Source organism: Tachysurus vachellii, chromosome 3 (genome assembly GCF_030014155.1).
Source record: "Tachysurus vachellii isolate PV-2020 chromosome 3, HZAU_Pvac_v1, whole genome shotgun sequence".
Lineage (NCBI taxonomy): Eukaryota > Metazoa > Chordata > Actinopteri > Siluriformes > Bagridae > Tachysurus > Tachysurus vachellii.
In genome coordinates, this window is record NC_083462.1 from 18,919,734 (window position 1) to 18,935,214 (window position 15,481).

The 15,481-nt window shown below is 38.5% G+C and overlaps 1 protein-coding gene across 4 annotated transcripts in view; it reads left to right on the plus strand.

The window, feature by feature from the left end:
• Positions 1-7,542: 7,542 nt before the first annotated feature.
• Positions 7,543-15,481, plus strand: part of efr3bb (EFR3 homolog Bb (S. cerevisiae)) — a 40,898-nt gene continuing 32,959 nt past the window's right edge. For 2 of the 4 annotated variants that reach the window (XM_060866148.1, XM_060866151.1), the window contains exons 1-2: positions 7,638-7,784; positions 8,221-8,349. In XM_060866148.1, coding sequence (XP_060722131.1) covers positions 8,343-8,349 — 7 coding nt within the window. In that variant the 5' untranslated portion in view covers positions 7,638-7,784; positions 8,221-8,342. Of the gene's footprint in view, positions 7,611-7,637; positions 7,785-7,825; positions 7,895-8,220; positions 8,350-15,481 lie in introns of those variants that run through there. The other 2 variants (XM_060866149.1, XM_060866150.1) reach the window with 2 other exon arrangements.

Consider the following 15,481-nt stretch of genomic DNA (forward strand, 5'->3'; position numbering starts at 1 on the left):
GGAATATAAAAGATGTAATATATACTGTACACAGATCAGCCATAACATTAAAACCACCTGTCTAATATTGTGTAGATCCCTAAATGTGAATGCAAACAGCTTTGACCCGATGAAGCATGGACTCCTCAATACCTCTGAAGGTGTGCTGTGGTATCTGTCACCAAGATATTAGCAGCAGATCCTTTAAATCTGTTAAGTTGTGAGGTGGAGCTTCCATGGATCAAACTTTTTTGTCCAGCATGCCCCATAGATAATAGATCAGATTGTGATCTGGGGAATTTGGAGCCCAAGGGAACACTTTGAATGCTTTGTCATGTTCCTCAAACCATTCCTGAACAATGCTTGCAGTGTAGTAGGGCTCATTATCCTGCTGAAAATGGACGCTGACATTAGGGAATACCTTTACCATGAAGGGGTGTACTTGGTCTGCAGCGATGTTAAGGTAGGTGACACGTGTCAAAGAAATATCCATGTGAATGCCAGGAAGTTTTCCCAACAAAACACTGCTAGAACTTTTCTCAGGTAAGAAAGGCACACATACACGACGCTCCATGCTTACATGGCCAGTGGAGGTGCTTTCGGTGGTGTACAGGGGTCAGTATAGACACTCTGACCACTCCATACACAGCAAGGTGGGATGCACTGTGTGTTCTGACACCTTTCTATCAGTGCCACCATGAACCTTTTCAGGAATCTGTGCTACAGTAGCTCGTTTGTTTGATAGGAATAGACAAACTAGCCTTAACTCCCCACATGCATAAATAAGTCTTGGGTGTACATGACTCTACTTTTGGTACCTTTGTTTTTTCGTCATCAATATTTGGACCTTGTGAATTTGGTCATGCTTCCTGCTTTGATAATCATGTTATTAACATCAAGTGTCTGTATGTGTTTGTGTGTATGTGAGTATCTTATAGCACACACAGTTTTTACTAAAACTTTCAGCGACTAAGAAGAGGGTCGAGTAAAGGATTTGCCAATTTGCAGAATTAAGCTGAGCCTCAAGTCTTATTAACTGCAAGCTGGATAAAGTGCTTGGGAATAGACTCGCTATGATGCTACAGGTCTCCCAGTGGAAAAGGCGAGATGATCAACGAACTGAACGCTTTTACTCACAATCAAATGTCAATAAAGCATCTAGACTCATATGTTGGAATTTTATACCCTTAAAATGTTTTTTTTGGATGCGGTATCCTAGTAGTTAAGGATTACGGACTACGGGCTGGAAGGTTGTGAGTCCACCAAGGTGCTACTGCTGGGCCCCAGTGCAAGGCCCTTATCTCCTACTTGCTCAGTTGTTTAAAATGGGATGAAAATGTAAGTTGCTCTGGATAAGGGTGTGTGTCTGCCTTCCAAATGCCATAAATGCTAATGTTTGTTTTTTTTTAATCTAGATCAAGAGATATAATACTGGTGAGGCTGATAGAAGACTTATATGGGAACGACTGTTTATCCAGACTATAGCATAAGTGATAACGGGAACATTACTTTCAATGGGATAAAACGTGACGTTTCATTTGCAAATGAATAACAACAAATAGCATAAGCATGGAAGATTGCTGTGGAATAAGAGGAATTTTGGTGCATGTTGTTATAGCAAAACTATACACTTTGGAGCGTAACAGGAAGTCTACAAAAATTGTTATAGCAGGAATTCATTTCTGTAAAACACGCAAAACACAAAATGTTTCAAAGCACCAGTGATTAAATCATTAGGAAACTAGTGCAATGTGTGTTCAGAGAAGGATGTGAAAGTGTATCCCAAACACATGGGAGCATTACACAGCTTTTCCTGGCTGAACTCAAGGAGCGGACAAATCACTTTGGCGCAATAATGCAGGAAAAGCATTAATCCCCGCACCACTTTGTGTCCAGTGGTACTCGAATTTGATATCCTTAATCACAAGGGATTTGGTATTAGCCATGATTTACTAATGGGATTCCCAGCTCTCAGCTAATTCACACATGTGATGCAGGACAGATCTCTAGTAATACTGCGACAGCACATGGAAAACAGGATTTCTGTCTTGTCCCACATTTTACCTCACAGTAACTCCACGCTACCTTCAAATATGTTCATTAAAATATTTCAAAAATCTTCAGAAGTGTGTGAATCCATTTAACAGCTGAAGCTTTGTTGAAGTCGTCATTTAAAAGTTCGATAAAATATCTGCAACGTTTCATTTTGATTCGCAAGAAAATTAACAGTCATCATTTGAATTTCCTGAAGATCCTGTGAAGAAGAAAAGCAAATGCACTCATTCTTTTTTCCTCATTTTTAATGTTATTATCATGGCTTCGAAAGAGAGAGAGAGCTGCTTTTTCCCTGATTACAAAGTTTTCACTTATTTTTATAGTTAAATTATATGACTAGTATAAATTAGCATTATTACAGATAAAAAAACAAATGTCAGAAATCAACAAAACTGGAGATACAGCATGGCAGAAATTACTGTCACATAGGCTACAATTGAAAACAAATGCACAGACAATATAAAGGAGATTTTATTGGTTCTATAGTCAAAATGAATGTGCATAATACACAACTGATCTCCAAGTACAAATAGTGAACTACAACAAAATCACATAACTTTCCCAGATAACAAAAATATTGAGTTTTCTCCTGTTTTTGTTGTGTCCATGTTGATCATGTCTCAACACCACAGTGAGGGTTAATTTGAAGCTCATATAAAATTAGAATTTGGTGTCTATCATCTTTACCTAGGCTACTACTACTTGGGGAAATGTATTCATAGAAAAGTTCCAAAGAAAACAATAATCTGCCATGATGGCTTGGACAATTCCCTGCTGGAACACTAGGGGGCGTTCGGGTAGGGTTTGTTTGTCTTGTGTTTGTTTTTTATATATATATGTGATATATATGTATTTCAGTCTTCTAGTTTTTCCCCAGTGTTTCCTTATGTTTTGTTAGTCTTAATAAATCCCCAGTTTGTTATGTTATCCCTGCATGAAGGTCTGCATTTATCTTCAAATTAAATGTTGATATCAAACCATTTCTGCTCTCTGAGATGCCCCAAGAGTTTCTTCAACACTAAAATTCAGTGTAAGATCATCATCATCAGGTCATGTTTGAGATATTCACGTTAATGTTACTTATACAGACTGTTAAACCTGGGCCTTTGGATTAAACTCCCAGCTGATGAAGGCTACCTCAGACAGAAAGATTAAATGTCGACACCATATGGATTAAATGGTGAAAGCTTTCGAGAACATATGACAGACAAACAAAAAAAAAATATATTAAATGAGATTTATATAGATATAAATGAATATATATAAAAGTTTACTTTCTGCTTAAAGACAAAAAGTTACTAAAAATGCAAGCAACAAATTTCTACTTGTAACTTTTGTGTCACATTTTGTATATAAGCCAAATGATTAAAAAAAAAAAAGTCTGAATTTAAATCTACAAATTGTTGAAAAAATTAAGGGGTGCAAATACTTATGCAAACCACTGTACATTTGTAGTACGTAATAATGAAGTTTTACACTATATTTACTATAACTGTACTCTATTCTCATAGAGAAAAACACGATTTATCCTAGAAGATGCTTTCGCTATAAAGATCTAACACAATGCCAAGAAAGAAAAGTTTTGTTTTTGATATTTAATATATAATATCAGTCTATAAATCCACTTCACATTTACATACATGATGTCAGTCATGTTACTTATAAACATTTATTAGTTGTGGGTTGTGTGTGATTTGTAAAAGTCTCAATTGTTCATTTATAGTTTTTGATTCTATCAATTTATTTAAACATATCTTAAACATAACATATCTTAAACATAATTTTCATATTATAAGAGTAATTTTAAGCTACTTTGATTTAATAATACTTTTTTCATCACTGGTGTTAAAATTTCATATGATATGATCAGATGTGCTGCGCAACAATCGAAGAGAGCTAAGATCGTCAGAGAGAAAGTGGAAGAAATCACAACTTGATGCAGATCTTGATTCTTACCGAACACTCATGGCCAAGTTCTCCTCAGATGTGACTTCTGCCAAGACTTCCTTCTACAAGGAAAAACTTGAAGCTTCCTCACATGACCCTCGGAAATTCCACAACATCATCTCTTCTCTGCTCAACCCCCCGGCTCCACCTTCTTCATCCTCCCTGACTGCAGAATACTTTGCTTCTTTCTACCAGGAGAAGAATGAGGAAATCTGCCGGACCTTCACTTCAGCCCCGACTGCACTTACATCTCAGAGTATGGATTCCCCTACACCTTTGTTGTCACATTTCTCAACTGTAACAGCAGAAGAGATTCTAAAACTCATCCAGTCTTGCAATCCTACCACCTGCCCATTGGATCCACTCCGTTCCACTATGCTCCAGACCATCTCGCAAGACCTTCTGCCCTTCATTACCACTATCGCCAATAGATCCATAGCATCTGGTCAGGTACCAACTACTTTCAAGAGAGCAAGGGTTATTCCTGAAGAAACCCGCTCTGGATCCATCAGACATCAGTAACTACAGACCGGTATCACTTCTCTCGTTTCTTTCAAAAATTCTTGAACGCATTGTCTTTAATCAACTGTCTGTCTATCTCTCACAGAACAACCTCCAAGACCCCAACCAGTCTGGCTTTAAAGCAGCTCATTCCACAGAGACAGCCCTTTTAAATGTCTCTGAGAAACTACATGCTGCTAGATCAGCCAATCTCTCATCCGTCCTTATCCTCCTTGACCTTTCAGCAGCGTTTGATACGGTCAACCATAAGACTCTCTTAGCCACCCTCAGGAGTCTTGGGATTTGAGGATCAGCTTGGGAATGGTTCGCTTCCTACCTGGAAGGACGCTCATATCAGGTAACATGGAGGGGAGTGACATCTGCTCCACGCAGACTCTCCACTGGCGTCCCACAAGGCTCAGTACTTGGTCCTCTTCTTTTCTCCCTGTATACTCACTCTCTTGGTGAAGTTATTTTCTCACATGGGTTCTCTTACCACTGCTATGCTGATGATACACAACTTATCTTCTCTTTCCCACCCGCAGATGCCACAGCTTCTGACCGGATCTCAGCATGTCTGGCAGAAATTTCATCATGGATGACTGCTCATCAGTTAAAGCTTAATCCAAGCAAAACTGAGCTGCTCTTCATCCCAGGTGATTCATCCCCAGGTCATGATCTTGCTATATCCTTGCACAACGATCTGATCTCCCCTTCAGCCACAGCTCGCAACCTTGGGGTAACCATGGACAATCAACTGTCCTTTTCCTCTCATGTTGCTAATGTGACTCGCTCATGTCGGTTTCTTCTCTACAACATTAGAAGGATTCGACCATTTCTGTCCACACAGGCTGCTCTGGTACTTGTTTAGTCTCTTGTCATTTCTAGACTGGATTACTGCAATGCACTGCTGGCAGGTCTATCTATGAATGCAATCCGTCCTCTGCAAATGATCCAAAATGCAGCTGCCCGGCTTGTTTTCAACCTGCCAAAGTTCTCGCATACCACCCCGCTGCTACGATCCCTCCACTGGCTTCCGGTAGCTGCACGCATCAGATTCAAAACACTGATGCTGGCCTACAAAGCCAAAAATGGACCAGCTCCCTCTTACCTCAAAGCCCTCATCACTCCTCGCACTGCACCCCGCACCCTCCGATATACCAGCACTGCTCGACTGGTTCCACCATCTCTCAGGGTAAGAGGCAAGTATACTAAAAGACTCTTCTCTGTACTGGCACCAAGGTGGTGGAATGAACTTCCCCTAGAGGTCCGGACAGCTGAGTCACTGGATATTTTCAAGCGGCGGTTGAAGACCTACTTATTCAGGAAACACTTCAATTAGCACTTCTTTCCTTATCTTTCGCATTTAAAAAAAAAAAAAAACACACACCTTTGACACTTTTTCACTGTAACTTTGAACAAATGTTTTAAACTCATGGTATCTTAAGTATGTAACTTAGTGAGCCAGCATTAATGTATTCAATGTTAGAGATTTAAGCACTTATGTACGTCGCTCTGGATAAGGCCGTCTGCCAAATTCTGTAAATGTAAATGTAAATGTAAATATGCCACTGCCATCATGTGGACACCTGCAATACATTACATTGATCACAATTCTGTCACATGAAGTCATTTCAATTAATACATTTATGTCATAATTCTTCTTTCATTTTATGTTTAGATTTTTATGTTTATACATTTTAATAACACGTGCAAAAGAAAACATACTGTAATTTGGGTTGCTCTTTTCTAAGTAAGTAAATAAGTACAAATAAAAAATCTCAAACAAATACACAAACAAATATCTCCAGTAATTAGCAGATGCAAACTGCATGCTAACATCTGAATGGTGTTTATAATGTTTATAAAATATGTCAGTGATTGAAGTTTTAAGCAGCTTTGTGGGTTTTGTTTAAGCTGAACAGTGTTTTGTGGACTTGTTTACACTGTAAGAAAGGTTTTACATCTTTACTTTACATCTATAAAGATGTTTTCAGTCTGTATATACACACTTATTGTCTTTAAATACCATCCAGATACACCTTCAGCCATCCAACTTCACTACATGCACATTTTTTGCACTTTAATAATATTTAACATTCTACATTCATATTCATTCCATTAAAACCGCATCAATATACTATATACAGATCTAATCAGTGATTTATCTATATTTTATCTAGTTATTTATATTGCAATTTTCCACCATAATTTTCCTTTACAGTCTATACATTCTTTTTTATTTTATTGTATCGTATTTTTATTATTTACCTTAGCGTTAATTCCATTTTAAGAACGTTTCAATCTGACTCTATTATCATAGCCTAGCGGTCAAGGTGTTGGGCTACCAATCAGAAGGTTGTGAGTTCAATCCCAGGTCCACCGAGCTGCCACTGTTGGGCCCCTGAGCAAGGCCCTTAACCCTCTATTTTTCAGCTGTATAGAAAAAAAATTAGATGATGTAAGACGTAAGGGTGTCTGCTAAATGCTGTAAATGTAAAAAACAGTCATGAAATTAAAATTGTATTTTCCGGTTGAATTTTTACCTCTGGCTCTTAGACAGCATTAACACTGGAGACTCCTTTTTGTAAATGCTTATCAAATACCTTACTTACAGAAAACTTCACTGCTTCACTGATTACACTCTTTTATTTTAACCTGTTTTAAGTGCAGTATCCTGCATGCTTAAACTTTTACTAGAAAAACGATAACGCACCAGTTAATGTGCATTAACCTGCATAAACACCTATTACTCTTTAAAGACACATTTGGACTAATTATCCATATGCATATATATTTCTACAATTTCTATTGTAAATCATAATCATAATTTCTTTTACATATTTGAAAACAAAAGTGTTGTAAGTGGAAGAAAAGCTTATTTATTTATTTATTTATTTATTTATTTATAAAGATGGGTTATATTTGATGGTTTGGGTTTATTTTCTTCAATTAAAAAAAAAAAAAAAAAAAAAAAAAATTATATATATCCAGTAATAAAATAACTAAAAAAAAAAAAAAAACAATAGTTTTATGAAATTTGGATTGTCCCTGATGAGTGTGATGACAGAGAAGAAGTCGTGTAATGAGAGCAGGGGTCTGTGGTCTCAGCTGGTGAACTTTATAACGTTAGTCATGAAGACTTTTACATGTTTATATATAAATATCTGGGGGATTTTCACCCTTTATCGTTATCTCAGACGTTAGTTAGTTGTTTAAGATTTTTTAAAATATGAATTATATACATTTTTGCATGCAAAGAGTGCGAATAACAGACCAAACCAAAGCACAACCCTAAACAGGTTAGTCAAGTGTCATGCTAGGTTAGCTCAAGCTAAGCTAAGCTAACTTGCAGGACAGCTGCTAAGCTAAGCTAAGCTAACTTGCTGGACAGCTGCTATATAAAAACAACGTATGGGTCGCTATGTGAAGTTATTTATCTAAAAAACTTTTTAGAAATGATCTATCTAGATAATCTAAATAATATAACGTGATATGTATTTAAACAGTTTAATCGCATGCTATCTGTGTAGCTTGCTAACCTGTATCCGAGCACGTAGCTCGTGTGTTTGTTTTTCGAGCTAGTTAACTTAACAAACACTTCTAAATTAAACGTATTCGGTAAAATAATTTCACGTTTGTTTACTGAAAACGTACCAACGGTATTTCCGAAGTATGACATGAATAAAGTTAAAAAGTAAAAAAGTTATTTCCGGACGTTTTTATTGTTATACGCAGGCCTGGATGTCATCCTGGGATTTTCCTGTTGTGAATGAACCGAAGGGAAGCTCACGAACGGCGGTCAGAGCGCCTTACAACACGAGGGGCAGATTAGCTTCTGTGCGGTAGTCAAAGTGATAATGGCAGGTAAGTTTACACCTTGATGGGTGTTTTTATGTTTTTCTTCTGTTCGGGGATTTATTTAGATTTCCTAGATTAGTGGGTGCAAATCATTGTGTCTGGAGTTGTAGAGCTTTTTATTCTTAAATTCTATCTAAACACATTAGGACCAAGTCAGTATGATTCAGAGACAGTTTGTTTTTGAGTTGGATGGATGTTAATCTCTATATCAATCCTCCATCCAATCCATCCATCCATCCATCCATCCACGCAACCGTCCATTTTTCTCGGTAAATATGGTGGTGGATCTGGAATTCAAATATACTCCATGGATGTCTATTTTAGGGTTACATTACATTACAGCACGGTGAAATTCTTTCTTCGCATCTCTTAAATTTGGACATTGGGGTCAGATATGATAGAGCACCACTGAATCAGTGTGAGGGTTGAGTGGCTATTTGGCAGTTCTGGGGCTCCAACCCTGATCCTCCAATCACCAACCCAGTGCCTTAACCACTTGAACAACCACTTGAACAACCACTACCATCATACACCCTGAGCATGCAAACCTTTCACAGGAGAATGTAATTAGTCCATTCACAAAATGAGTCTATAGATGTTTTCAGACATCCTATGACACCATAAGCTTATTTGCATATTCATTAGATCGTCATGACCATTTGTATATCAAAACATGTTACCTGAGGAAAAAAAAAGATTTTCAAAATCAGAAAAAAGTGAGTAAGGAATAATACACACAGGTATTAGTTAAGTTAAAGTGGATTACTTTCCCCCTAACAGCTTATTACCACACTAACGATTGTTTATCCATTTATAGTTACATTTAATATGGCAGAACCAGTTATTTCTTCCCAACCTCATTTGTTCTCACCTTGAAACCAAGAAACTGGGAAGCTCCTTAGTCCTTAAGAGCTGTGTCTGAAAACCTATCGGCTATTACAAAGCGCTGGTACTGGAGACTCTTTCCAGAAATTTTAAACATAGCTTTTAAATTATCTGTTGTTCTTGTCAGACAATAGCGAGTTTTTTATGAGACCGAGTTCATGTGGAGTGTTAGTAGTTAGTATAGAGACGATAAAGTGTTATTATAACGAACAAATGTTTAATATTTAAACTCTTAAAAAATTTAACTTACCTGAGAGCGTTTCTCTGAGGTTTGTTTGCAATGTGCACTTGAGAAAAGTTTGTATTCTTGTAAGACTTTCAGCGCAACCCTCAGTTCTCTCTCTCTCTCTCTCTCTCTCTCTCTCTCTCTCTCTCTCTCTCTCTCTCTCTCTCTTGCTCTTATTCTCTCTCTCACTCTCACTCACACTCTCTCACTCATGCTCTCTCTCTCTCACTCTTATTCTCGCTCTCTCTCTCTCGCTCTCTTATTCTCTCTCTCACACTCTCTCACTCACTCTCTCTCTCTCACACTCTCTTATTCTCGCTCTCTCTCTCTCTCTCTCTCTCTCACTCTCACTCACTCTCTCTCACACACTCTTACTCTCTCTCTCACACTCTCTTATTCTCTCTCTCTCACTCACACTCTCTCACTCACACTCTCTCTCTCACACTCTCTTATTCTCGCTCTCTCTCTCTCTCTCTCTCTCTCTCTCTCTCTCTCTCTCTCACTGACTCTCACTCTCTTATTCTCTCTCTCTCTCACTCACGCTCTCTCTCACTCTCTTATTCTCGCTCTCTCTCACTCACGCTCTCTCTCTCACTCTCTTATTCTCGCTCTCTCTCACTCTCTTATTCTCTCTCTCTCTCTCACTCACGCTCTCTCTCACTCTCTTATTCTCTCTCACTCACGCTCTCTCTGTCTCTCTCTCTCTCACTCTCTCTTATTCTCACTCTCTTTCACTCTCTTATTCTCTCTCTCTCTCTCTCTCTCTCTCTCTCTCTCTCTCTCTCTCTCTCTCTCCTAATTAACAAACATGTCACTGACACAATACATTCACTGTGCCACCTCTCGCATTGTCTGCCCTAGCAGTGAAGAAAGAGGATGAAAGTTTTAAAGATCCCATGTGAAGCACAGCGCTGAAGACTTTGCTCAGAAAAGCTGCACTTTCTCAAGTCTCAAAAGTTTTCTGCTTCATGTTGAGTATCAGCACTTTGTCGCTGTAGCAGATGCTGCTTGGGGCCTTTTTTTTATTTTTATTTTTTTTATTATTTTTTATTTTTTTCTCTTTCTCGGGTAGTTTGAGCCGACTGTGTACAGATTTCCAACAAGTCTCTTTACACAGCTGCCACCTGATGTTTTTTACAGGTGTGTAAATCTGTTACGTTTGTGATTTACAGCCTGGTTGTTTTGTCGTGATAGTGATTTTAAGTGTAAAAAGACAGGATGCTCTCACAGTCGCCCGCTCTCGAGCCCCATGCCACACACGGGCTGGCACTGGATTGCCGGAGCTGGCTGGATCATCGCCAGGGCCGTGGTAAGAGCTCCTTTATCTGCTTGGACACTTTGTTCTTACACACACACACACACACACACACACACACACATTTTGTCTTACTATTATTACTATCCTTGTGAGTACCTTTATAGTTATAGTTACGTCAGCACTAGAAATAAATTTAAACTCAATAACTAAGACTACATACATTTGGATTTTTAAAATAAACAAACAACCAAATAAACAAATATTATTTTAAATTAGATTAGAAATATTAAAAAATATGTATATAAAAATATAGAAAGTTTTGGTTGTCATATTTCTTCTCTTTAAAAAAATTACTTAATAATATTAAAGAAACAAATCCCTCATATCTCTTATGAGTACAGGATTATAATAATAATTAAAAATACAATCAAGTCTCTTATCAAGCTAGAAAACTAGACTCTTTTCCAATAATATCTAGTTTTATATACATGTATATGAGGCATTAGAAAAATATCTAATATTTATTTTTAAAAAAATAGTTTTAAAGAGTTAAAGAATGCAGTATGTTCATCGTCATCGCTATTAAAACCTTTCGATTTTTTTAGCGTTGAGATACTTGTGGAAATACAGAAAACTATACTGTGACAAAATTGATTACAATATCAGTATTGTATATAGTCAGAACGTGCAGTCGTCACACACACCCTCATACACACAGACACAGACACACACACACACACACACACACATAACCACCCACACGAGTCACAACTACATGGGCACTTGACAAATAGAGGTGAAACAGTATTTTTTTCCCTATGTGACAAACAAAATATATATATTTGACAAACAAAATAAATATTTTTCAAACAAAATATATGAAATTATAATGTTCAAAGGCTGAAGTTGGTGTCACTGTTACTGTTTTATAGAATTTCCCCTTCTTTATGCTATTTTCTAAGCCTTTTTCACAGCAACAGATGTCAAATGTCCTGCGGTGTGACACCACACTACAGTAAAGAGAAAATATACAGATATTACTGATTTCAACTGCAAATCACATATGTTAAAGTTTAAGAAGCCTTTTCTAAAAATCATCATTGAAATTCAACATACAGTTATTTTTCACAACTGTTTTTCAGTTCCACTCCTTACTTTCACCTTCTTTTCTCGCTCACTCGCATGGAAATATTTCGTAAAATGAGAAAAGTCTTACTGCACTGTTTATTTTTTGTGATCGTTAAATTATGCAGTGCTACATCATGATAAAAATCGAATTAACTTTAATTAAGGCATTTAGTTGCATTTAAAGTGATGTCCCACCACATGACTTCCATGTCACGCCACAGGACGGCATTTATGTTACAAAATTTTGCTTGTTGTAAATATTCCTGTATATTGTTTTTGTATGTAAAAACCTTTTTTTTTATTAAGTTAATATTTGTAAAATAATGCCAAAGCTCTTATGAATTATTGCTGGTTTATTTTATAGCTGTTTATATTTCATGTCTCATTTATGTTACAGTCACACCGCAGGACATTTGGCATAAAAGCCTTTAAATAAACAACAAAAAAAAATATTTTTTTATCCAAAAATAAAACTACAACATAAAATACAGTAATTTGCTTCATTTACATATGATTGTTGTAAGAAATAACACATTTTAGTGAGTATTTACACTATGTTACATTAAAATCACGTCACGTCAACCACCCACATGCTGGTCCTTACATGTTGGTAAAATGGAGTAGTTTCTGTATCTGAGCTGTTTTGTTCATCCGAGCCTCTCTCCTGAGCGTCACTGCTCATTAGCGCTGTTGAATTCTTGATTCTTATTGGTCAGAAGGTGTCTTAATGGGTGGAGTTCCAAAATTGGTCAATGCTACATTTTTGTTAAACACTTTAATCATGTCTTGATAACCATAAATTCTCAAAAATCTTTAATACGTCACTGCAACTATCCAGAGCTACTTACATTTTAATCTCATTTTATACAATTGAGCGATGTGGGGTTAAAGGTCTTGCTTAGAGGCCAGCAGTGCCAGCTTGGTTGACCTTTGATTCAAACTCAAAGCCTTCCTATCAGTGGTCCTGAGCTTCCAGACCTTAACCACTAGGCTACCAACATCCTCATTAAAGTCAACAAAGCATGAAATCTTGGACCCAAAGACGTCACCAGACTCTGGGCTTCTTCTCTGCTGGTGTTCTGCCTGGTCTTTACTCCAGCTCTCTTTGCTTCCTGCTTGTTCTCGTGGTTCGGTATGAACATACATCACCTTCTACATGCCTCACAATTCATCCTGCTTTTTCACTCAGTCACATCATCAGTATATACAAAAGAAGCGGTTTTATCGGCAGCCATACACACCAATGCCACAAGGAATCACGAGCAGTTCCTTCCCTTCTCCATCATTCTGGTACAGGATTATTATCTTCTCATCTGTTCACAGAACTTTGACCTCATTTCTGAGACTTGCCAGCGGTTCAGTTCTTGTAGTAAACACATCATATGATGTCTTCTCTCGATTGTTGATTTTGTCGCAGCTCTTTTGGGTCATCTTCATCAGGCCAACTGTTTTCTTTTGTACTTCATTTACATTTACAGCATTTGGCAGACGCTCTTATCCAGAGCGACGTACATGAGTGCTTAAATCTCTAACATTGAATCATTAATGCTGGCTCACTAGGTTACATACTTAAGATACCATGAGTTTAAAACATTTGTTCAAAGTTACAATGTAAAAGTGTTTTTTTAATACAAAAGATAAGGAAAGAAGTGCTAGTTGAAGTGTTTCCTGAATAAGTAGGTCTTCAACCGCTGCTTGAAAATAGCCAGTGACTCAGCTGTCCGGACTTCTAGGGGAAGTTCGTTCCACCACCTTGGTGCCAGAACAGAGAAGAGTCTTTTAGTATACTTGCCTCTTAACCTTAGAGATGGTGGAACCAGTCGAGCAGTGCTGGTAGATCGGAGGGTGCGGGGTGCAGTGCGAGGAGTGATGAGGGCTTTGAGGTAAGAGGGAGCTGGTCCATTTTTGGCTTTGTAGGCCAGCATCAGTGTTTTGAATCTGATGTGTGCAGATACCGGAAGCCAGTGGAGGTGGTATGCGAGAACTTTGGCAGGTTGAAAACAAGCCGTGCAGCTGCATTTTGGATCATTTGCAGAGGACGAATTGAGTTGATAGGTAGACCTGCCATGACAAGAGACTGAACAAGTACCTGAGCAGCCTGTGAGGACAAAAATGGCCGAATCCTTCTAATGTTGTAGAGAAGAAACCGACATGAGCGAGTCACATTAGCAACATGAGAGGAAAAGGACAGCTGATTGTCCATGGTCACCCCAAGGTTGCGAGCTTCCTTCACAGTTCTAGGGTATTTCTGAGCCTGTCTGTGATCCTGAGCTCACCAGTGCGTTCGTCTTTTCAATAACGTAGCCGATTTGGCCAAACATAATTGTTTTGTAGCCGTCTCGCTGACGGTCGCTTTGTTTGCTTCACTGACAGTCTTCGGATTTCACATCGAGTTCAGATTTAAAACGCAGACTTGACACTCGAAAACAGCTGGAAACCTTAGATCTGTGTAGTTGTGTGTAAAATAACGACAGAAGTTCAGACTTGACTGCCGAGCAGCCAGTCGTCCCGTTACTTTCGGTCCCTTAAAACGGTTGGTCACGTATAAAATGTGCTGCAGTTTCTTCCCCTGATTTAGTAAAGAAGCTCAAATTCAAATCTGGAAAGTTGAATTTCATCATCAGAACAATAACTTTCCCAGTGTCCCAATATTTATGGATCTGGCTGTACATGGCTTACGCTGCTCTCTGCTGGAGATTTGCTTAAAACTGTGTGTGTGGACACGTTTTCATATATTTATGGAGGTATTTGCAAGGTTCAAATTAATTAGATGCATCAGTTATGTTGGAAGGTCTTTTTAGATAAGTGTGTGTATGTAAGGTGAGGGAGAGAAAGAGAGGGGGAGAGAGAGAGAGTGTGCACAAGGAAGACAGAGAGAGAGTAAAAGAGAGAGCAGAGCGTAAGAGAGAAACGGAGAGCCAGTGCTGCTTAAAACCCGCAAGGAGGCTGAGGATGTGGAAAGGCGTATAATAAACGTTTATGTCTCCTGTAAAGGAAAAAGAAAGGGAGTCAGAAACAGCTCTGAAAGTAAGTGGGAGGAGCTTCTGTTGCTCTAACGCTTGACCCCGCCCCCCTTGCTGCATTACCCGAGAGCTGATTGGCATACAGGAGGCGTGTGCCGCCGTGTGGATAATCAGCGTTTTTTTTTTTTCCAGCAGTTGGAAGCACAGTAAGGGAAAGCCAAGGTCATCATGCATTGCTCATCAGTTCCCTGGGCACGCATTTGAGTGTGTGTGTGTGTTTTTCCCTGCGTGTGTTGACAGAGAGCCGTGTGTGTGTTTGTGAGCGTTGCTGTAGCTGCAGGCTAGGATAAGGAAAGAGCATCTTTACAGTCTCCTCTGTCCATGTACGGTAAGGACTGCAGTTCTCTTTTTCTGTGGTAGTGTGTGTGTGTGTGTGTGTGTGTGTGTGTGTGTGTGTGTGTGTGGGATTTAAATCATATCAGCATGCACAAGGTCATCTCTTCTCCACACACATTTTGCTCCGGTGTCCTTCACACATCGGCGTATTATTTACACGAGGAAGCTGCAGCGTGCTGCTGATGATGCGCAGCTCTCAGAAGCAGCTCGTGTCTCGTTCTCCGAGGCGTCTGTTCAGTCATTTTACGTTCTCTGGCTCTGCAGGAAACCACGTCGATGAAC